At 41.0% G+C, this 24,721-nt stretch overlaps 2 protein-coding genes across 5 annotated transcripts in view; both read right to left on the bottom strand.

Moving 5' to 3' along the window:
• LOC148680399 (protein NLRC3-like) overlaps window positions 1–24,512 on the bottom strand; it is a 36,190-nt gene extending 11,678 nt beyond the window's left edge. For 2 of the 4 annotated variants that reach the window (XM_088650178.1, XM_088650180.1), the window contains exons 1-6: window positions 24,432–24,512; window positions 23,290–23,340; window positions 16,138–16,242; window positions 13,970–15,916; window positions 1,358–1,531; window positions 314–487 (exon numbers count right to left, since the gene is read on the bottom strand). In XM_088650178.1, the coding sequence (XP_088506304.1) occupies window positions 314–487; window positions 1,358–1,531; window positions 13,970–15,916; window positions 16,138–16,242; window positions 23,290–23,333 (2,444 nt within the window). In that variant the 5' untranslated portion in view covers window positions 23,334–23,340; window positions 24,432–24,512. The remainder of the gene's footprint in view (window positions 1–313; window positions 488–1,357; window positions 1,532–13,969; window positions 15,917–16,137; window positions 16,243–23,289; window positions 23,341–24,431) is intronic. The other 2 variants (XM_088650179.1, XM_088650181.1) reach the window with 1 other exon arrangement.
• On the bottom strand, window positions 2,129–13,963 carry LOC148680400 (uncharacterized). The gene is made up of 2 exons (XM_088650605.1): window positions 11,028–13,963; window positions 2,129–2,559 (listed from the first exon to the last, which is right to left on the bottom strand). The coding sequence occupies exon 1, from the start codon at window positions 12,681–12,683 to the stop codon at window positions 11,442–11,444; it is 1,242 nt and encodes a 413-aa protein (XP_088506731.1). The 5' UTR covers window positions 12,684–13,963; the 3' UTR covers window positions 2,129–2,559; window positions 11,028–11,441.
• Window positions 24,513–24,721: the final 209 nt, after the last annotated feature.

Below are 24,721 nucleotides of genomic sequence, written 5' to 3'. Positions count from 1 at the left end.
GTGAGAAACACTTCATCAATAATCATGAGCCAAACATAAAATATGAATAAATAGTTGAATTAAAATTATCTTTAAAATAAACTGATTCCTTTAACTGTTAATCATATTGGAAAAAGAGATACTCTGAAAATGCAACATTTAACAATTTACTCAGTGATGCTTTTAAATATATTTTATAAACATTCATTAGTAAAGCTATGATTAAAATCACAATCCTGTAAATAATTTGTTTTTTCTTCTGCCAATCCACTGAACAGGGCTCCACATTTGATAACCCAATATAACTGTATCTGTTGAGTGGAGAATCATTTACCTCAGTGTGTCCAGTTTACAGTGTTGACTCTTCAGTCCATCAGAGAGAAGCTTCACTCCTGAATCCTGCAGGTCATTGTTACTCAGGTCCAGCTCTCTCAGGACACAGTTTGAGGATTGTAGAGCTGAAGACAAACTCTCACAGCACTGAACAGTAAGTTTACACCACTGTAACCTGTGTAGAGGACAGTAAAATACACTGTATTATTGTGTGTGAGTGTGCATGTAATTATTGATGTCCCCGTGAGGAGTGATATCTCCTCATAGGGTAAAGGTAAAGACTCCTTTAACTATTCAGAGTTGCTTCAATGGTCACATGGAGGAAGATCAAACATTTGTATTTCATTATTACATAAACTTTTTTTTACAGAGAAGATCACTGGATCAAAATGAGTCTGCCAGACAGAATTACTTGCTATTTCTAAGCAATTATTTGTAAAAAATTTGCAGATTTATGCAGAATGATTTAAAAGAGTAACAATCATAACAAAGACCTTATTATATAAAATAAAATAAAAATTTTAACTGTTATTTAATGTTTGGAAAGCAAATCCATTTATATCCTCATATTTGTTAAAGAAAGCAAGTCTCTCATATAATATAAACAGACAGAAAATATGACTTTACAAACTATTGTAAATAAATCACATGAAAATCTTCATATTAGTCAATAATATTACTGAAATTAATATGAAACTGACTAAATATAACTTTACACACATTAACATTAGTAAATAAATAGACTCAGTGATGAGCTGAACATCTGCAGAAACACGGCTCATTTAGAGACGCCCCAAAAACACAAAAGAACACCAATCAATGATCATTTCAGCAGGAATTACACTAAAGAGCAATATTATATCTGCTATAAACAGGGTTTTCTCATTTCTGACTTTACACTTAAAGTATGAAATATACACAATAAATAAACAAAAAATAAAATACATTACAGCAAATGCTCTTTACCTCCTCATACTTTGCTGCATTTTAAAATGTAAAAGTCATTTGTGGCAGCATTTATTTAATGAAAATGTTTTTATTTTACCTCAGTGTCTCCAGTTTACAGTTTGGGCTCTTCAGTCCATCAGAGAGAAGCTTCACTCCTGAATCCTGCAGGTCATTGTTACTCAGGTCCAGCTCTCTCAGCACACAGTTTGAGGATTGTAGAGCTGAAGACAAACTCTCACAGCACTGAACAGTGAGATTACAGTGCTGTAGCCTGTGTAGAGGACAAAGCGCAACAAAATCAGCAGTAAGAAATGAGCACTGTTTACAGTGATAAAAGTAACACTGAAAAAAAAACTATATATATATATATATATATATATATATATATATATATATATATATATATATATATATATATATATATACTGCTCAAAAAATAAAGGGAACACTAAAATACCCCATCCTAGATCTGAATGAATACTTTGTTCTTTACACAGTTGAATGTGCTGACAACAAAATCACACAGACATGATCACTGGAAATCAAATGTATTAACCCATGGAGGACTGGATTTGGAGTCACATTTAAAACTGTAGTGAATGGCAGGAATTGCTGACACACTCCAGACACATGAGGTCCAGCATTGTCTTCATTAGGAGAAATCCAGGGCCAACCACACTGTATATGGTCTCACAAAAGGGTCTGAGGATCTCATCTCAGTACCTAATGGCAGTCAGGCTACCTCATGGTGTTGGTGTTGGGCTGCAACTCCCACCTGTGGACATAGGGCTCTCATTCAACCCTCATAAAAATAAAATAAATTATTTTTATTTATATATTTATTGAAACTACATTAAAAAAAACTAAACCTGTATTTCCCCATTCATATAACTGTAATGAATTATTGAACAGATTAATAATAACTAATCAAAGAGTATTTTACTGAGCTCAGAGTAAAGTTTAGTGTTTTTGTCTACAGTAAATGTAATATTAGAGGCATGTCTGCGGCGAGACGGCAATAGTGTGTCTAAAATTACACTATTTCTCTGATCAGAAAACAAACACAATTATCCAAGAGCAACACTGTGTTAGATTTGAGCAAATACACATCAACAAATGTCCTATTTGTCACGTTAAGCGTGATCAAAACAATAACAAAAACGGGAACAAAAAGATTGCGGATTCAAGTGCAGATTTAATATAATATTGTGCAAAAACAGTGAACAAAAATCCAAAAATATCAAGGTGCAAAGTAACAAATAAACCACGAAACAAGAAACTAAGACGGATAAACATGAACTAGATGTGATGGTGTAGTGCAGCTGATTGAAATGAGTAACCAAAATGTGATGGTGCTGTGCAGCTGATTGGCATTGACATCGGCCAATTGGCACGTAGCACCGCCTTTTTAAACCTGATTGGTCGGTGCTTGGGATACGTCACGTCCGACTCCGACGCACTGGTTTGGGTGTCTGTAGCCGCGGCTACAGGTAGAGGCTCTGCGCTCGTTCTGAATTTTGTAAGTTGTTTGAATCGACCCACGTTAAGCTCTCTTTTGGCATTGTTCTAGTGCATCGTGTGGCGGTGGCTTTTCCCTTGGCTGTGGGGGCTGGATGACTGTTCAGTTGCAGGTATGTGATGGCTTTGAACTGGCTGAGTAATGGGGTTTAGCCGCATTTTAACCTGCGTGTTTCATGCTGTACAGCTATTAATTCCGGCACCTCGCTGTATTGTATCGACCAACGAGTGATTTAGAACGTGTCTGAGTGTGCGCCCATTGGTAAGTGAAGCACGTATGATGTGGTGTGATCATTTAAAGGACCATGTTAATGGGCTTGTTTGCGCTTTTCCTCCTTAGGATCCTCCCTTCTCCCTTTTACCCTTTCTTTCTCTCTCACGTCGGATCTTCCTCTGGTATCATTTGCTTACTAGCTCCCGTGTTCATCGCTATTGCCGTGGTTACCGGAGACCGTCTGCAACTGCTGCTAATGCTAACGGCAGCGTATTGGCTGCCGCTTGGACACCACCAATGCAGCTGCTAGCGGGGACTGCCTGCAATAACTCTTAGCGTGCTGCTTTGTGCTCCTCTTCATTCTTTCATTTTGTTTATTTGTGTTGGATAATTGATTTGTCAACATAAGCATTCTTCTGTTTTTTTTTGTTGTGTCTTTATTTATGCAAAGTATTGATTTTGTCTTTCGTTATTAAGAGTATTCTTTTGTGAGTTTAGTCTTATTTCTAGTAACAGTTAATGTTGGGTCTAGTGTAGGTCAGATGGTGTAAATACAGCTGTAGCTATCTTTCAATTAGATCATGTAAAGTAGGTGTTAACCTGATTGACCCACTTATTTGTGTTTTGTTGGTTATTGATTTTTATTTTTATTTATTTCAGGAACTGAGGTTTCCCCCGGTGGGTGACGGGTCACTTTCCACTGGTGGTGGTGTTTCTCTATCGTGTGCTGTGGACACTGAGTGCGTGATAGCGTGATTTTTGAGTGCACTGTGGTGTGTGCGTGTGCTGGGGTAAAGTCTGTCCACTCGTACCCAGTCAGTGGGAACCTCCAATCCTGGTTTGGTTTTGTTTATTTATTGTTTCTTGTGTTTAATAATGAAGTGGGAGTTTTTGATGTATTTTTAAGAACCGTACCATTTGATAGTTTTACTCCAAATAAATATTTTTGTACTTTGTCATTAACTCACGTCTCTGTGCCTTTCTGGGAGAAACGAACCTGTGTCCTTTTCTAATAGTTGTTTCCCTGGGTAACTCCTGGGGTGGCGTAGTCGGTTATTTTTATTTAAAGAGATTTAAACCCTACTCTATACCCTCGTCACATTCTGGCGTAGTCGGCAGGATTCCCCCTCATTGTGTGCAGAGACGTGTGTTTGTTTTTGTATATTTTCATTTTTGTAGGAATTGAATTGCGGCAGTCTCCCTCCCCCTCCCCTATTCTTTTTGGTGAGTCAACAAACGTTGACTTTTCGCTTGTACGTTGTAGCAATGGAAGATGAATTGCGTGAGTTAAGGGAGTTGGTAACTCAATTAAAAGCTGATAATGAGCGACTACGGCAAGAGCAGGTGCCAGCTGCACTGCCGGGTCCATCTAATATTTCTATTCCTGTTGTTTCAGATCCTCCCCTCATTGATGCTGGTCCCTCGTCAACCGAACGATTTGTTTTCGTTCCTCGAGACCGTAAATGTCCAAAATTCAGTGGCCGGTCCGGAATTGACATCAATGAGTGAGTGGAAGAAGCAGAGGCTTGTATGCGTCTTTGCCATTTGTCTTCAGCTGATCGGGCATTTTTCTTGTTTGATCACCTGGAGGGAGAGGCAAGAGAGGAAATTCGTTATAGGCCACAGAGTGAAAGGGAGGATCCAAAGCGGGTGATTCAGGTATTGCGCGATCTATATGGCTGTACTAAGTCTTATGTAGCTCTTCAGGAGTCATTCTTTTCCAGAAGACAGCAGGAAGGGGAAACTTTGGTGGAGTTTTCCTTAGCCCTGATGAGCCTTCTGGAAAAGGTTAAAGGTCAGTCACCTCATGGCATGCCTAATGCAGAAATTTTACTGCGAGATCAGTTAGTGGAAAATGTTAATGATTGCACCCTTCGTCGTGAACTTAAGCAGTTTGTTCGGCGTCAACCTACTGCCACATTGGTTGACGTACGTGGTGAAGCACTTCGGTGGGAAAGAGAGGGCATGCCTGGGGGAGCGCGGGGCCGAAGTCAGTCTGTTCCATCAGTTTATGGTATTCAGTATGGGGTGCAGGGGAATCGAAGTGTTAGTAGTGGGGCAAAGTCTGAAATGACTGAATTGCGGGACATGTTGCTGAAGCAGCAGCAACAATTAAATCAACTAGTTCAAAGTATGTCTCTGCTTCAGAGTTGTTCACCCAGTTTGCCGCCACCTAAAGTTAACCCTGTTATTTGCAGAAGATGTCGTCAGCCAGGCCATTTTGCGAGAAATTGCGATGGTGGGCGGATGTCGGTCCGTGCACCATCAGCCCAAATAACTTCTGCTTTAACAAGACGCGAACAGTCATCCTCCAGCCAGCCGTCGGAAAACTAGTTCCCACCAAGTTACAGGGCCATAACTTGGTTGGGAAAAGGGTAGGCTCTAATGATCATATGCCGTGTTTAATGTCTACATGTCCGAAGCTCGTTGTAACTATAGGTGGGGTTCAGGTCCCTTGTTTGGTTGACACCGGCTCCATGGTGTCCACCATTACTGAGAGTTGTTTCATGACTAATTTTGGGCTGTGGGGTCAAGAACAGCTTAGATCATGTCATTGGTTACAGCTTAGAGCTGCAAATGGTCTTTCAATTCCTTATATTGGTTATTTGGAATTAGATATAGAGCTTTGTGGGCGAGTAGTTTCAGGCTGTGGCGTGCTGGTTGTTAAAGATCCTCCTGGGGGCATGTGTGCACAAACACCTGGTGTATTGGGTATGAATGTGTTGAGCCGCTGCTACCAGGAGCTATTCGGCCAGCATGGTACAGGCCTTTTTGATTTACCGGCAGTATCACAGGCCCCTAGTTTTATCTTTCAGGCCTTACAAAATTGTCATCAAGCTGGAGTTCAGCCAGTTAAAGATGCAGAAGGACAAGTCAGAGTGCGTGGACGTCGGGCGTGTCGCATCCCAGGTGGCACTGTAAAATTTGTTGCTACAACTTGTTCGGTGCAGTATTCTGGTAATGCTGTACTGTTTGAACCTCCAATTTCTGGTCTCCCTGCAGGTTTGCTGGCCTCTCCTGCGCTCCTAAAGGTGGATGGTGGTACGGTCTATGTGCCCATAGTCAACGTGGGCACTATAGATGTGGTATTGTACGCCAGAACTATTGTGGGCGTTGTGAGTAAGGTTGATGTAGTTACGTTACCCCCAGAGGTCGCAGAGGTAAACATGGTGGCCGCTAGGGTAAGTGCACAGTCTTCTCCTTCTGTGCAGGAGCAAATAGCCACTTTAGACCTGTCAAAACTGCCTGAGGTAGAGCAGGGTAAAGTTAGGGCATTGCTGTTGAAGTATTTGCCTGTGTTTTCCAGTTACGATGGTGATTTGGGTTGTACAAACCTGATATCTCACGATATACCATTGTTAGATGAGATCCCTGTCAGGCAGCGGTTCAGGCGCATCCCTCCGTCTGAGTATGAGGTGGTAAAGGCACATATCAACCAACTGCTAGAGACCCAGGTGATTAGAGAAAGTTCCAGTCCTTATGCTTCGCCCATTGTCCTGGTTAAGAAAAAAGACGGTGGTCTGCGCATGTGTGTAGACTACCGTCGTTTGAATGCGAAAACCAGAAAGGATGCATTCCCTCTACCACGTATTGAGGAAACTTTGGACTCGCTGGCTGGGGCCTGTTGGTTTTCCACCATGGACCTAGCCAGTGGGTATAACCAGGTGCCTGTAACTGAGAAGGACAAGCCTAAGACTGCCTTCTGTACCCCTTTTGGCCTTTTTGAGTGGAATAGGATGGCGTTTGGACTGTGTAATGCCCCAAGCACCTTCCAACGATTGATGGAACGGTTGTTTGGGGATCAACAGTGCCAATCCCTCCTCCTGTATTTGGATGATATTATTGTCTTTTCCTCCTCTATAGATGAACAGCTGGCACGGATGGAGGTTGTCCTGAGCCATCTGCAGAGGGAAGGGTTGAAGGCCAAGTTATCCAAGTGTGCTTTCTTTCAAAGGGAAGTGCGTTATTTGGGTCACATTATTTCGTCAGAGGGGGTCTCTACCGATCCAGGTAAAGTGGAGGCAGTGGCCAACTGGCCTTGCCCGACCAGCGTTACCGAGTTGCGCTCATTTTTGGGGTTTGCTAGCTACTACCGTCGTTTTGTGGAGGGGTTTTCCAAATTGGCTGCCCCCCTCCATAGGCTGGTGGCTCAGCTTGCAAACCCAAAACAGCGAAAGGGCAATGCCCATGACTTTGCGGCTTCTTGGTCCACAGAATGTCAAAGTAGCTTTGAGGGGTTGAAAATTAAGCTAACTAGTGCTCCAGTGTTGGCCTATGCTGATTTTTCTCTGCCTTTTATTTTAGAGATCGATGCCAGTCAGGGAGGCTTGGGGGCAGTCCTCTCACAGGAACAACAAGGCAAGGTGCGACCAATAGCATATGGCAGCCGCAGTCTTAGGCCCACCGAGCGTAATCCATCTAATTATAGTTCAATGAAATTGGAGTTTTTAGCACTCAAGTGGTCCATGACTGAAAAGTTCAGGGAGTATTTGTTAGGCCAAAAATGTATTGTCTTTACTGATAACAACCCCCTTAGCTACCTGAATTCTGCCAAGTTAGGTGCAATGGAGCATCGTTGGGCTGCTCAATTGTCTGCATTTGACTTTGAAATAAAGTATAGATCGGGTAGGAGCAATCGTAACGCAGACGCTTTGTCCCGGCAGAACTTTTCCAGTACAGGAGAAGTTCAAGGCCTGTGTCCAGGGGTGGCTGTTCCAGCTGTGTTGCAGCAAGTGGCCCCAGATGGATTGGTGACCCAGGTCAATCAAGTTACCGCCTTTCCCTGCCCCTCTGGCAGTGACATGGGTGCTCTGCAGGAAGCAGACACAGTCATTGGTGAGGTGTTGGTGTTTTGGAGGCGTAAGTTGCTCCCTACCTCGGAGGAGCGTAAGCAGCTCTCTCGCTTGGCAGTCATCTTGCTTCGCCAATGGGGCCGCCTTGTGGAAATTGAAGGGGTGCTCTATCGGCGTGTGTCACGGCCGGATGGCGGCGAGGAAGTTCTCCAGGTGTTACTACCAGCCGTCATGAAGACTGAGGTCTTGACCCAGCTGCATCAGCAGCATGGACATCAGGGGGTTGAGCGTACTTCCCAGCTGGTTCGTCAGAGATGTTACTGGCCCGGTATGTTTGCTGACATTGCACGCTGGTGCCAGGAGTGTGAGCGCTGCCAGTGTGCTAAAGGCACCCCCTCTGCTCCCAGTAGTTATATGGGACATCTTCTGGCTTCTCGGCCTAACGAGATTTTAGCTCTCGATTTCACTTTGATGGAGCCTTCAAGATCTGGCCTAGAAAATGTGTTGGTCATGACTGACATATTTACAAAGTACACCTTAGCTATACCCACTAGACACCAACGGGCCGAGACTGTAGCCCAGGTCCTTGTGGCCGAATGGTTTTGTAAATTTGGGGTGCCAGGTCGCATCCTCTCCGACCAAGGTCGTAATTTTGAGTCCACTTTAATTCAGCAGCTGTGTGGGTTGTATGGAGTTGTAAAGTCACGTACTACTCCATACCACCCTGCTGGAAATGGTCAATGTGAGCGTTTCAATAGAACGTTACATGATCTGCTGCGTTCTCTTCCACCTTCTTAAAAGAGTGATTGGCCACTTTGTCTCCCTCAGGTTCTCTTTGCGTACAACACTACTCCTCACCAGTCAACTGGAAAATACTATTATTTGATGTTTGGACAGGAACCTAAACTTCCCATTGATTTCCTCTTGGGTAGAGTTAAAGAGCCGTCAGCCGGCAGTGTTCATGGGTGGATTGTGGAACAGCAAGATCGGTTACAAGTCGCTTTTGAAGGTGCTCGTGAGCGATTGGGTGCCGCAGCCGACCGGCGGAAGGCCCGGCATAATCTTCAGGTAAGGGAAGCACCACTGAAGGAGGGTCAACTAGTTTACCTTCGCGATCATAGTGTGCGAGGTAGATGTAAAATCCAAGACCTGTGGAGCTCAGTGGTCTACCAAGTCCTAAAAGCACCTACTGAAAGTGGAGTAGTCTATACTATTGCTCCTGTTGCAGACCTCAGTAAAACCAAACATGTACACAGATCCTTGTTGAAGGTCCAGCTTGGTCCGAATCTGCTTCCTAGTCCACCTGAACCTGCAATGGGTGATGGCATGCAGCCTTCAGATGAGGAGTGTGATGGAGACTTGCTGGTTCTAGTTCCTGAGACACCAGAGCTTAGAGGAAGGTCAAGGTCACAGGGTGCTGTCCCCCCTGTTCCTCGGGTGGTAGACGAGGAACTGGAGGGTCGAGCAACTGGGGAGACTGTGCAGCCTGAAGTGGTGCCCTCTAACCCTGTAAAAGCAGCCGAAGTCGTGGTAAGGAGAACTGTGAGAAGTACGGCGGGTCAGCATTCTAACCTGCACCACCTTCCACGAGCTGTAGGTACAGGGACAGTGTCCAGTATAGCGAGTAACCCTTTTGGTACATTCTTTCGCCCTTGGAATTAGGCTCGTCGATTAATGATATGTTTAGTTCACCGTCGGGGCGACGTTGCAGAAATTGGGGGTGGAATGTGATGGTGTAGTGCAGCTGATTGAAATGAGTAACCAAAATGTGATGGTGCTGTGCAGCTGATTGGCATTGACATCGGCCAATTGGCACGTAGCACCGCCTTTTTAAACCTGATTGGTCGGTGCTTGGGATACGTCACGTCCGACTCCGACGCACTGGTTTGGGTGTCTGTAGCCGCGGCTACAGGTAGAGGCTCTGCGCTCGTTCTGAATTTTGTAAGTTGTTTGAATCGACCCACGTTAAGCTCTCTTTTGGCATTGTTCTAGTGCATCGTGTGGCGGTGGCTTTTCCCTTGGCTGTGGGGGCTGGATGACTGTTCAGTTGCAGGTATGTGATGGCTTTGAACTGGCTGAGTAATGGGGTTTAGCCGCATTTTAACCTGCGTGTTTCATGCTGTACAGCTATTAATTCCGGCACCTCGCTGTATTGTATCGACCAACGAGTGATTTAGAACGTGTCTGAGTGTGCGCCCATTGGTAAGTGAAGCACGTATGATGTGGTGTGATCATTTAAAGGACCATGTTAATGGGCTTGTTTGCGCTTTTCCTCCTTAGGATCCTGCCTTTTCCCCTTTCTTTCTCTCTCACGTCGGATCTTCCTCTGGTATCATTTGCTTACTAGCTCCCGTGTTCATCGCTATTGCCGTGGTTACCGGAGACCGTCTGCAACTGCTGCTAATGCTAACGGCAGCGTATTGGCTGCCGCTTGGACACCACCAATGCAGCTGCTAGCGGGGACTGCCTGCAATAACTCTTAGCGTGCTGCTTTGTGCTCCTCTTCATTCTTTCATTTTGTTTATTTGTGTTGGATAATTGATTTGTCAACATAAGCATTCTTCTGTTTTTTTTTTGTTGTGTCTTTATTTATGCAAAGTATTGATTTTGTCTTTCGTTATTAAGAGTATTCTTTTGTGAGTTTAGTCTTATTTCTAGTAACAGTTAATGTTGGGTCTAGTGTAGGTCAGATGGTGTAAATACAGCTGTAGCTATCTTTCAATTAGATCATGTAAAGTAGGTGTTAACCTGATTGACCCACTTATTTGTGTTTTGTTGGTTATTGATTTTTATTTATTTCAGGAACTGAGGTTTCCCCCGGTGGGTGACGGGTCACTTTCCACTGGTGGTGGTGTTTCTCTATCGTGTGCTGTGGACACTGAGTGCGTGATAGCGTGATTTTTGAGTGCACTGTGGTGTGTGCGTGTGCTGGGGTAAAGTCTGTCCACTCGTACCCAGTCAGTGGGAACCTCCAATCCTGGTTTGGTTTTGTTTATTTATTGTTTCTTGTGTTTAATAATGAAGTGGGAGTTTTTGATGTATTTTTAAGAACCGTACCATTTGATAGTTTTACTCCAAATAAATATTTTTGTACTTTTTCATTAACTCACGTCTCTGTGCCTTTCTGGGAGAAACGAACCTGTGTCCTTTTCTAATAGTTTATTCCCTGGGTAACTCCTGGGGTGGCGTAGTCGGTTATTTTTATTTAAAGAGATTTAAACCCTACTCTATACCCTCGTCACATAGACTTAACAGGATACGAGAACAAGATCAGGAATAACAACTCGGAATATCAGACCTACTGGAACTGGAGACAAGAAAGACAAACGAAGCGATAACAAACAACGGTTGAATGATGGAATATATATAGTCCAGATAATCAACGGTAACACAGAACAGATGTGATGACAGGTCAGTGAATATGTTCCGGTGTATGTGCGTGGTATGTATGGAAATTTAGTCTTTTTGGCTGCTGTAGTTCCACTCAGTGTCCATATAACTACAGCGCCCTCAGGTGGTCACTGACAGTCGTGAAATTACCACCCCCTCTAAAGAGCGGCTACCAGACGCTCCCAGAACAGTTCACAAGGGAGGGGGGGGAGCGGAGCAGGAACAAAGGGAGGGATGGGAGGGCCAGATCAGGGTAGGTCCGTGGTTCAGGCGCCCCAGCTTAGGAGAGCCAGCTGGAGAGGCAACTGGACAGGAGCCGGCAGGACTGGAGGCAGCTGGACTGGAGCTGGTGGAACTGGAGGCAGCTGGACTGGAGCTGGCGGGACTGGAGGCAGCTGGACTGGAGCCGGCGGGACAGGAGGCAGCTGGACTGGAGCCGGCGGGACAGGAAGCAGCTGGACTGTAGCCGGCGGGACAGGAGGCAGCTGGACTGGAGCCGGCAGGGCAAGGAGCCCGAGCGAGGTCGGCAGAGCAAAGATCCGGACTGGAACCGGCAGGGCATGGAGCCTGACTGGGGCCAGCAGGACAAGACGTCTGGGAGGTGCCGGCAGGGCAAGACGTCTGGATGGCGTTGGTAATGCCAGGAGCCGGACTGGGACCGGCAGGGCAAGGAGCCTGGGTGGCGCCGGCAGGGCGAGGAGCCTGGGTGGTGCCGGCAGGGCGAGGAGCCAGGGTGGCGCCAGTAAAGCCAGGAGCCGGACTGGAATTGGCACAGTACTGCGCTCTGGGGCTGGAGCCGACACTGGCGGGCGCTCTGGGGCGGGAGCCAACATTGGCGGACGCTCTGGGGCTGGAGCCGACACTGGCGGGTGCTCTGGGGCTGGAGCCGACACTGGCAGGCGCTCTGGGGCTGGAGCCGACACTGGTGGACTTTCTGGTGCATTGGCAGTCCTCTTCCAACGCTTCCTCCGTCTGGTTATCTGAGGGAGAGCGCTGTCGGCAGAAGAAGGAGCCTGTTCTGGAGCTGGAACCGACACTGGCAGGCATTGTGGGATTAGAGCGGAAACTGGTGTATCACACAGCTCTAGGAGTGTCTCCAGAGGCTCCGAGAAGGGTGGTCTCCGGACAGCCCGAAGCGGATAAGTCCGCAAGTCTAATCCAGCCTCTTTCCTCTTTCCCTTTGTTAAATCGGCTGGCTCCGAAAATATCCCTCTCTGTTGCCCTCCACTCAGGCCTCCCTCCTGAGGGTTCTCCTCCCTCAGGGCAACAAAGAGAGGGGAGCCAGCGATCAACAATGCTGCTTCAATGAAGCGGTAAAGGTTCCAATCCTCCTCATATGGCGGCATTTTGGATCGTACAGGTTCTAGAAGTCCTCCCCGACAAAACATCATTAGCAGTAAGTCACTAAATGTACTGCTTGGGGCCAGATCCAAAAACTCTTTAACGTAACGCTTAACGGAGCGGTTACCCTGTTTAATTCGCACTAGAATATTACCTGCTGAATCCATTATGTGATCGCGTCGTTCTGTCACGTTAAGCGTGATCAAAACAATAACAAAAACAGGAACAAAAAGATTGCGGATTCAAGTGCAGATTTAATATAATATAGTGCAAAAGCAGTGAACAAAAATTCAAAAATATCAAGGTGCAAAGTAACAAATAAACAACGAAACAAGAAATTAAGATGGATAAACATGAACTAGACTTAACAGGATAAGAGAACAAGATCAGGAATAACAACTCGGAATATCAGACTTACTGGAACTGGAGACAAGAAAGATAAACGGCGCGATAAACAACGGTGGAATGATGAAATATATAGTCCAGATAATCAACGGTAACACAGAACAGATGTGATGACAGGTCAGTGTATATGTTCCGGTGTATGTGCGTGGTATGTATGGAAATGTAGTCTTTTTTTACCACTGTAGTTCCACTCTGTCTATAGAACTACAGCGCCCTCAGGTGGTCACTGACAGTCGTGACACTATTCAGCTGGAGGAGCACAGGGATTTACAGGGATTTGAGTTATTTTCTAGGATTAAATGTAAAGCAAATGAAGTAGATTATTAAATAAGTACAAATGTTGTTTGTGTGAGTAAAAAATCAAAGAATATGAATCAATGATCATTTCAACAGAAATTACAATAAAGAGCAATATTATATCTGCTATTTTTTCATATTTGACTTCACACTTGAAATATTCACAATAAATGAGTAAATTTTAAATACATTACAGCATATGCTCATTACTTCTAGGGAATTGCAAGAATTGCACAGAACAAGCTGAAAATGTATTTTTTATACATTTTATTCCATTTATTTCCTATTTATTTAATTTAAAATCTGTTCTTTTTGTTTATTAATTTATTTATGGAAACTACATTAAACTAAACTAAACCTGTATTTCCCAATTCATATGACTGTAATGAATTAATTAACAGATAATTAATAACAAATCAAAGAGCATTTTACTGAGCTCAGAGTAAAGTTTAGTGTTTAGGCCTACAGTAAATGTAATATTAGAGGCATGTCTGCGGCGAGACAACAATACTGTGTCTAAAATTACACTATTTCTCTGATCAGAAAACAAACACAATTATCCAAGAGCAACACACACACACACACTCTCAGAGTGTTTTCAGCCTTTTTTGTCGTTTTGCTTCAGTATTGAGATGAGGAATAAACAGTGTTTGTGTGAATCTGTTAAAGCAGGGCTGTGATTCACTAAACTGATCTGAGTCTTCAGTGCAGACTGATGTGTGTCTTCTGTGATCAATCAATGAATACTCACAGAGCTCTTCTGCAGTTTCTCACAGCTGCTATCAGTCTCCGTCTTCCCTCATCTGATGTGTTGAATTTATTAGAGTCTAACTCATCCAGCGGCTCCTCTGACATCTCAATTATGTAGGAGATTGTTGAGCAGTGAGCAGGAGTGAGTTCCTCCTCCAAGTGTTTGTCTGATTTCACAAACTCCTGAATCTCTCTGGCCAGAGTCTGATCTTTCACCTCCAGCAGACAGAGGAACAGATTGATGGATTTTTCAGCTGAAAGATGGAAATTTCTCTTCTTCTGGAACACATTGATGGATCTTTTAGCTGAGAGACGTTTATCTCTCTTGATCTTGTCTTTAATGTACCGTGTGATTCTCCTGATGCTCTTTGAGCTCTTTTCTGTGTGTGTCAGCAGATCCTGGAAGAGTCTCTGATTGGACTCCAGTGAGACGCCCAGCAGGAACCGCAGGAACAGATCCAGATGACCATTACTACTCCTGACAGATTTATCCACTGCTGATCTGAGCAGATCATACAGAGAGTTCTCAGAGCTGGACTGTGGATATTGATTATAGGAATTTCCTCTGTCATAAATCAACTCCAGCGGTTCTCTCTTCTCTGTTAAATGGCAGTATAACACAAAGAAAGCAGCCAGAAACTCCTGAAAGCTGAGATGGATGAAGCTGTAGACTTTCCTCTGATGAATCACAGATTCCTCCTTGAAGATCTCAGTGCAGATCCCAGAATACACTGAGGCGTCAGTGACGTCTACGCCGCTCTCAATCAGGTCCTCCTCATAGAACATCACATTGCCCTTCATCAGCTGTCTGAAAGCCACTTCAGCAAGTTTGAGGATCACTCCTCTGTTGGACTGCAGGAGTTTCTCTGGATCTCTCTCTTCATACTTCTGCTTCCTCATGTTGATCTGAATCAGCAGGAAGTGGATGTACATCTCAGTCAGAGTTTGAGGGATTTCTGCACTCACATCTTCTTCCAGGAGCTTCTGAAGCACAGTGGAGGAGATCCAGCAGAAGACGGGTATGTGGCACATGATCTGGAGGCTTCTTGCTCTTCTGATGTGGGAGATGATTCTGCTGGCTTGATGCTCGTCGCTGATTCTCTTCCTGAAATATTCCTCCTTCTGAGGCTCAGTGAATCCCTGAATTTCTGTCAGACGCTTGATGTATCTGGAGGGGATCTGATGGGCTGCTGCTGGTCTGGAGGTGATCCAGATGAGAGCAGAGGGAAGCAGATCTCCTTTCAGGAGGCTCCACATCAACACAGCCACTGATGAAGATTCAGTCACAGCACAAACTTTCTCCTCATCTGAAAAGTTGAGTGTGATTCTGCTTTCATCCAGACCATCAAAGATGAACACAACTCTACACTGCTCATAAATCTTGGGCTCCAGATCTTCAAGTTCAGGATGAAAGTCCAGCAGAAGTCTGTGAAGACTGTACTGATGATCTCTGATCAAGTTCAGCTCTCGAAATGGAAGCACAAACATGAAATCTACATCCTGATGGTCTTTTCCCTCGGCCCAGTCCAGTATGAACTTCTGCACAGAGACGGTTTTCCCGATTCCAGCGATGCCTTTAGTGAGAACAGTCTTGATCTGGGCTTTCTCCTTCTTGATCTTCTCCTCATGTCCTGCTCCAGCTGAGGCTTTAAAGATGTCATTGCAGTTGACTGGACTGTCTTGTGAAAGTTTTGTTCTGGTTGTTTTCTCCATCTGTATAACCTCATGTTCTTCATTTACTCCTTCACTCTCTCCTTCTATGATGTAGAGCTGTGTGTAGATCCTGTTCAGGAGGGTTTGAGTCTCTCCATGGTTGATTCCCTCAAATAATCTCTCATACTTGTTCTTCATGATGGTTTTGTGCTGCTCTTTGACTCTCTGAAGTTCATCAAGTTCTGATTGGAGTGAATCCTGCTGCAGGTCTCCAGTCTGATCATCTCTATCCACACTGCAGGAACAATAACAACACAAAGAATCAATGAGTAGACCCCATGGTTATGCCTCATGGCTCAAAAAGGATATAAAAAGGGGGGACATCCAAGAAAGCCAACATTATAGAACACAATTTATTAAAGAGACTCTTTTTAAACATATTAAGTATAATAAAAATGTATTGATGAATACTGAATTACAGTCCATGTGTGATCAATAATGCACAGCACTAAATACCTTTGGGCAGATGATGGTGTTTTCTCTCTAAGGTCTGGTGGATTATGCATTGACCAGTCACTCTTCAGAGACACAGAGCTGGACACACATGATCCTGGTCTCACACTGCACACATTAAAGGAAAAGGAGCATCACAACCTCAATGTGTTTTTTAATGTGTAAGATAAATCTTTAATGTGCAAAATTTCAGATCAATATAGTCAACAGATCATTTATTATACACTGTTAGACCTTACCGTGTTTTTTTTACAGTAGAATACTGGCAACACTGTTGCCAGCTACTCACTGTAAAATTTTGGTTGCAGTAAGTAACTGGCAACAGTGTTGCCAGTTAATTACTGTAACTGAACCATTACATTGAGTGGCTGGCAACAGTGTTGCCAGTTAATTACTGTAATAGAGCAGCAGTGGTAACTAACTGGAAACTGTTTACAGTTAGGGTGCTTTCACACCTACACTTTTGTTTCGGAACGCATCTCGTTTGCCCAGTTAGCGCGGTTCGATTGACATACGTGAACAGGGCAATCGCGCTCTGTTCCGCGCCAAAGTAATCGCTCCGAGATCGCTTGAATGAGGTGGTCTCGGCTCGATTGAAACGAACCCTGGAGCGGTTCGATTGCAGTGAGAAAGCGATCCGATCCGAGCGCGGTTATATCACAGTGTTTTATGGATATGTAATAGGCTTACGGCTATATGAAGAGAGAGTTATGAGTAGGGCGGGAAGTTTCGCGAGTCTCCGGATGCCCGCAAACGAGTGATGATCTCCTGGTAATCTCGTGTCTCTCTCCCAGTCCTCAAATAGGCATCATCGCGCACCCTTCTCACCCCTCCCCACCGTGTCTCTCCTCAGACACGTCACGCGCGCGCACCCTGTCAATCACCACCAAACCACCACCTCTCCTGACAGCTGAGCGGGACGCTGCAAAATAAACCCTGACACTCTGACCAATGTAAGGAGAGTTTACTCGCACGTGACTTGTTTTAGCTCTTTTGGTCCGATTAGAAACTTTGCAGTGTGAAAGCGAACCGCTCCAAGAGCAACAATGTAACAATTCTAATCTCTGTTTCGGAACAACTGAATCGATTCACAGGTGTGAAAGCACCCTTAGTTACTGTATTGTAGTGTTACAAATCACAGCATTATACTGCATACACATTAATAGTATGTCATATATAGTTATTGTAGTGTTATTAAATTAATCAGTATTCTTAGCTGTCATTTAAAAATAGAAGGCATAAAAAATTTTCAGACAAATTTATTTTATTGTTTTGGCACCAAACAAATAAATAACAGAAAATGTATAACAAAATTAAGAAATCAGCAGATATAAATATTGTCTTACATATTACAGGTCTGCACACTAAGGCTGCGGTCAAACTAATGTTTGAGCATGCAAAATTCTGTCATACACCACTGCGAAGTGAAATTAAACAAAGCGAGTAGTGGAATTAAACAAAATAATTAGAGATTAAAAAAGCAAGCCAGAGAGGTCATGTTTTGATCTTTGATTGGTCTCAAGCAATCACATGATATCAAACCCATATCAAACACACCTGCCTGTAATTATCAAGTGGTGTTCAGGTCCTTATTAATTGGTTCAGGTGTGTTTGATACGGATAGCAACTGAAATCTACAGGAAGGTAGATCTCCAGGAACAGGATTGAGCACCGCTGGTATATAGCATACTTTTAAAGCAACTGCCAACATTTATCACAATCACATATCCAATAAACACACACACACACTCACACACACACTCACACACACACAAAGTGCTGCAGTGAAATGTGTTACTCTCTCCTCAATTCTGACCATGCAAAAAACAACAAAATAATTATTTAAATTTTTAAAGTTTTAAATAATTAAAAAAAACTAAAATAAAGTTGGCAACACCGAAAAACCAAAGGATCCAATCTTTTATTGTTATAATTATTATTTATTTACTTTAAAAATCTCATGACAACAAACTTTTCTATTGTTTCTAATATAAATTCATAGGTGGAAACACAACTCTGAAAGATACTTAGCAACAAACTCACAACCTGGGACTGGACAGTGGAGCTTTTGTTTGTGGATGGCTAACGTTATGTGTATCATGTTTTTGTGATTCCCTGTGATGATGTGCACATGTTACCTTACTGAGATGATGGAATTTAATTTTGGCTTAGTTGCCAAAAGGATACATGAAACTGTTAGCATCTGTACGTTATGGCAATATGCAATATCCAATAAATACATATACTTAAACAAAAGTAATGTAAGAAGTTATATGAGGAGAAGTTAACTAGCTAACAATGTACACTGTAAAAAATTGCTGTTAAAAACGGTCATATTCTACGGTAAAATAATGTTTTTTCACTAAAACAGTAATATTCTGTTAAAAACAGTGCTTTCTGGGTAACATTTTTGTTTTCGAGAAAGTAACCAACTGCAGAAAACTGTGAGCTAACAGAGTTCAGATTCGATGTTTTAAAGTCTGTGTTTGAAATCACACTTTGTGTCCTTGTTCACTATTTCATACACTAGTAAACTAATATAGTTCACCTGACAGTTTTAATGAACACTAATGAGTGAATTCAGACACTGATGAACACCTGCTGTTAATAATCACAATTACTGAAGGAAAGAAACAAGAAACACAAACAGTGACGTCAGTAACAACATTAAATCAAATAAAACACCTTCAATCTCAGCAGAGGATCATTAAACAACTCCACAAACAACAGCAGACACACTTATTACTGACTGATTTGACTTCCATACAATTCTCATTGAGATCCAACAGAAATTAAGGTGTTTTTTGTGTCACCGTAATGGAGTGAGGGGCTGATTTAGTTGGGCTCTTCACCGTTGAACTTATTAATTCAGACTCTCCAATTACTGTAATAAAGAGTTAACAAAATGCTTGTATTGTAGCAATAAAGTTGGAAAGTCAATAATAAGAGAAATCTATTTGTCTGAAATTTGTTCTGATAAATGTTATGTTATAAATCTGGAAGAAGGACCTCATGCAACAGATTTTATGCTTAGTTGCAGGTATTAATTTAATTAAAGAGAAGTGGAAACAGAAAAGATACCTCCGTAATTACTTAACAGTTAAAAAATAACATACAAAAACAGTTCAGTTATGACAACTATACACTCAGACCTCATGAATCTGACCGTATATCTCAACAATGGTAACATCTCAAATGTTTCATGCTGCAATGCATGCTGGGAGTGGCACGGTACAAATATCCCAGCATGCATTGCGATATAAATAAATGTTGTATAATGGTCTAACAGTTTTCTTTATTTGTGTTTGATTCTGCTGTTGTTTATGTTTAGACTTTCAGTTGCCTGTTTGTGAGTTAAACTGTTAATTTTGTTAGTTGTCACCATTATTGAGGTTCATATGCTGATTATTGATGTCTCTTTGAGTGCGTTTTACACCATAGAGCAGTGTTATTGTCCAAGATATTCTTAAAAACTTCCAGAAATCATTGCCATATAAAGACATATAATGTAAAACAATAGATTTAACATTGATAAAGAGCAGTAAATTTTATTATACTAAATAAGAACAGACTCTGCCATTTAATAGCAACATAAACATCACCAGATCTTATTTAGGTTTTTGGCTGGCCACAACAAAGAAGCTTTTTAAACAAAGTTCTTAACAATTGCAGCAGCCAAAATATAAAAATGTTAAAAATGACAGGGCTAAGAGCCCAACTAAAGCAAACTCTGTTCTCCATGATGGTGACGTAAAACTTTCACTTTTTCTCAAGAAGAACTTTAGTAGATGTTATACAAAAATACATGTATTGAGTAATAAGTGTAGCTGGTGATGATGTTTGCAGAGTTTTTAATCATCCGCTGATCATTTAAATGATTTAATCATTTGTTGACCTCCATGTTATTTTATTATAAAGCTGTGACTAAAGTTTTGTATGTTCTGTTCTTGTTTTTTCCCTTCAGTATTTCTTCATTTGTTCATTGTTAATCCTCAATGATCATTTAATTAGTCATTTAATTAATGAATTTACTTCAGCTTTGCTACATGTTTCTTGAACACTCAGTAGTGTGGACACTTCAATAAAAACTGAAGTTTATGCTCTGGGGTTTAAAGGGTTAAAGGTGTGAGAGGTAAAAACACAGTGTAAAAATGTATTTTAACAGTAATATACTGTTCATTTACACAACGGAAGTAGACTGTAAAAAAACAGTAGATTGCTGGCAACCACAGCTGCCAGTAGTTTACCGTTAAATCAAGGAAAAAAAAACAGTATTTTTCTGTAAAACCTGAAGCAAATTTCTTCTGTGTGTCACCGTTGTGGAGGAGAGTAGAGCCAGTGTATGAGTTAAAGATGAACAATGAACTGCTGATGTTATTCTGCATGTTTCTCTATTTAAAGATAGCGGCTGTTTAGTTGCTGATGCAGTCAGAATCTCTGGTGATTCCAGATTTACATGTATGTGTGTTGTTGTGAAAAATAAGACATTAGAGTTAAACCGAACTTTTCTAATTAACTAAAATAAGTTATCATTATAAGTATGCTTCTAAGCATATATAGCACATTACTTCATAAACTCATTCAGCAGTTGACCAAGTTGAGGCAGTTGCTTACAGTGAGCAAAATGAGTTCACTTGAGTATTGTGTAAATCAATGGATTTTTTTTACAAATTTTTACAGCAACATACTGTAAAATAACAGTACATTGCTGGCAACTGCAGCTGCAAGTATTTTACTGTTTTTTAACGGGACAATTTTTAACAGTGTAGCTTTCAAGTACACAGTTCAAGATAACAACAATATAACTTAAAACACAGCCTTATTTTAAAAACCGTAAAAACATTTGAACACATTTTACTTACTCATTGTAGATTCTTATTTAAAGCCTAAAACATAACAGACTCTACATCTGAATTGATGGACAGCACACTCAGCAGTAAACAAATCAAACACCTGGCTCCCTTAAAGGGCCAGCATTTTCTGAAAACTCTTTCTAACACCTTTGCGTTTAGAATAAAATCATTTATTTAGGAAAGCTTTTATACTATACTGTAATGCCACTTTTACCTAGTTCATTTGAAGTTTTCCAGACAAATTCATTGAGTCTCTGCAAAATTGTATGTACGTGCTGTTTAAGATATTTTTTAAATAACACATTTTTACTAGTTATTTAGCAAAATACTAATATTCAGCTCAAACTGCAATTTAAAAAATTAACTATAGGCTAAACTAGGCAAATTAGATTAATCATAGAAAAGTAAACAAAGTTATAAAAATGATTGTGAAAATGTGGTTGCTCTGTGTGAATATTTTTGCCTTTAAATGCATCTTGTCGATATCTTTACCTTTTAATTAGCTCTGTGACATTGACATTGGTTGACTCCTGATACTCAATGTTAAAAACATAAAAGGAACCAAAGAAAACACAGAGATGGCTGCAGAGAAATTTAGCTTATCATCAATGCATTGTCTCACTTTCTCCTCAATACTGACGATACACATACCAAAACTAAACCAAAATATATATATATATATATCAACATAATGCATCAGAGTACATGGGGTAATAATGGTTGAGCAGTAATTTACCATTTATTATCACAGTAACTATCTGTAATGGGTACATAAAGTACATTACTGTAATTTATTCTTTGCACTACAAAATTTCATACAAATCCTGCTCCTTTTACAGTAAAATACTGTTTCTTTTTATTACAGCAAAACACTGGCTATTTTACAGTTATTTACTGCATAATCTAAAGTAAGGGTTAACAGTGTACTCCTCTGAATATGTGAATCCCAGTCCAACATTCCCACGTGTGCCTCTGCATTCAAAGTTTTTGATTGAAGTCAATATTCATATTAAATATATTTACATGGAGTTTACTCACAGCTCTGTGCATTCTCCCGTCACGTTTTTTTTTTCTTCTTTTTCTACATTTTTTGCTAAATCTACAGCAGAATATCTGCAGAATGATTTTGGAAAGTATAATACATATAAATAAATATAAATAAAATATAAATAATAAATATAAATCATTATCGTATCATAACTAAAAACTTAATATATGAAATGAAAATAAAAAATGTTAAAGTTTTATTTAATGTTTACAATGCAAATCCATTTAGATCCACATATTTGGTAAACAAAGCAAGTCTCTCGTGTAATATTGACTAAAAGACAGAAAATATGACTTTACAAACTGTACTGTAAATAAATCAAACCCAAATCAAAACATGCGTATTTCTGCACACACAGATTGCGTGTGGGTCTAGCTATTACTAATAACAGAAACATGTGATAAGTTTATTATACCAAGTTTTTGTGTATGTATGTGTATATATATATATATATATATATATATATATATATATATATATATATATATAATTCACAAGGTGCAAGAGGTGAACAACATGATTCGTTGCTTTTTTCAGATTAGCACAACTGTAATTTTTGTAATGGAAATTTATTTTTAGATGAACATGTGTAGTGGAAACTTGCAACAGAAATGGCGGAGACGCTTGATGCACATACAGAATGGGCCTTATTAGGATTTGACCTTGCAAGCAGTACAAACCAGATAAAACAGTGAACACACTTTGTTTCAGTGTCTCATTCTGCAGAAACTGTTGTCAGAATGGGCATTATTAGGATTTGACCTTGTAAGCAGTAAAAACCAGATAAAAGGGTGAACACACTTGGCTTCACTGTCTCACTCTGCAGAAACTGTTGTTGCTGTATGACTGTGACCTTCTTTGCAAAGAATAATACTTTGAAAAGACATCCCGGGTAAGACTTTGTTTCTTGACCACAGAGAGCGCCTTTTTAAAGAAAATTGCCACTACATTTTCATGTTTTATGTCATGTTGTTAAAATAGCACACAAGTTTGCGCCACTTTGTGGGCTCATGGTTGTTGCGGTCTATAAAGGAGGTGTGTTAAGGTTATTTGAAGAACTGAAATAGACCGCACCATTGAGCACAGATCAAGCTGTCTGTAATCTAGAATGATTTAAACACATTTGCTGAAGCTGTAAACTGAAGCTTTGTCCATCATTTGATCAGGCAATAGCAACACAAATAAGTGTATTGTTGTTGGTCTTAGTTCTTCAGAGAAAGTGTTGAAATAATGGTGTAAAAACAGAGTCAATACCTGTGTTTCTCTGAGAGAGAGTCCGTTACTCGCTCCTCTGCCATACTGCAGCTAAAACACCAATGCAGACATTAGCAGAGCTTTGAGGAAACAATATATATATATATATATATATATATATATATATATATATATATATATATATATATATATATATATACACACACACACACACACAACAGTTCTGTCTGGTTCTCAAATCTGATTGGCTGATAGCCGTGCGATATTCTGCTATATCAGAACTCCTACAGCCTCTTTACCCTTTGTGTATTACTCCGCCCACATACAAGCAGCAAAAAGCAAACACTACAGATCTAAAGTTTAAAGGATGCTTGCTCAACTGTTTTAAATGTCAGCTTATGATTTGAATCCAATGTGGAAGAAAGTAGTTCTTCATACAAAAGGGTTTTTGAGACTCTCCATGTTTGATTTTGTTTTTATATACACAATTATGTCGTCAAACTGTTGTATAAACGCAATATCACACTCGTAGCAGGCCTGCGGCCTCGTGCCATCACACGCCTCCCACCAGTGCCGATATACAGCCATATCGCACTGCTACTCGTGTGATATTGCTCATATTTATATATATATATATATAAACATAGTCCTTAACATAAATGCAGTTGGTTTAACCCCTGATCTGACATCCCAGCTGTTTCACATTTGATTTAAGATAAATGCATGTTATATAGAGTTTATCAAGAGAAGTTCAGGTACAGCCAATTGTTGATTTAGTTCACCTAGTAATAAAATGTCTCTCTACAAAAGAGGCAATTTGGTTAATAAGTTACTCTGACGGACAAAGGTTAAATGCAGTGTTGTTTAAGGATCGTCAGCTTGTTGTTTTTCAGCAGCTTTTCTTCCTGTTCAATTGAAGGTCGTGGCTTTGAATGTTTAGAGTTATATTTAATGCTGAATTATTGAAACTATTGAGTCAGTCTGATATAGAAGAGAACAAACACTTTAAAGGGATTAAAAATAAAGCTTTTAGACACAGTGTTTAAATGAGCGTGTTTGACTCAGTGTTTAATCTGTGTTTGAGGATTTGATCTTCAGGATCAGACATTTAAATCACACTCACACATATAAACCCTTCATCATCTCCACAAATCAGCGTAATGTAGAAGTGTTAAACTCACATGCAGAAGTACAGACGCTCTTGTGCAGCAGGAACACAATCTGAGCTCTTTCACTCTTTCACTTCACTAAAACACACCTGTGTGATCTACAGGTATATCCTAAAATATTACTGGCTCCACAGAGCGTTGCTGACATGAATATTAATGAGATTCTCCTGACTGTGGGCGTGTCCTCAAGACAACACACAAACCACTGGAGCTGAAGATATCTGTGCAGATTTTCTGAGCCTGAGTGTGTTAAAGGAATATTATATATAGTGTGTGTATATATATATATATATATATATATA

This window comes from Danio rerio, chromosome 4, assembly GCF_052040795.2.
Source record: "Danio rerio strain M-AB ecotype USA chromosome 4, GRCz13ab, whole genome shotgun sequence".
NCBI lineage: Eukaryota > Metazoa > Chordata > Actinopteri > Cypriniformes > Danionidae > Danio > Danio rerio.
This window is presented reverse-complemented; position numbering and strand designations above follow the sequence as displayed.

Coding starts and splice junctions, on each gene's coding strand:
- LOC148680400 (XM_088650605.1), bottom strand. CDS start 12,683: ATGGATTCAGCAGGTAATATTCTAGTGCGAATTAAACAGGGTAACCGC.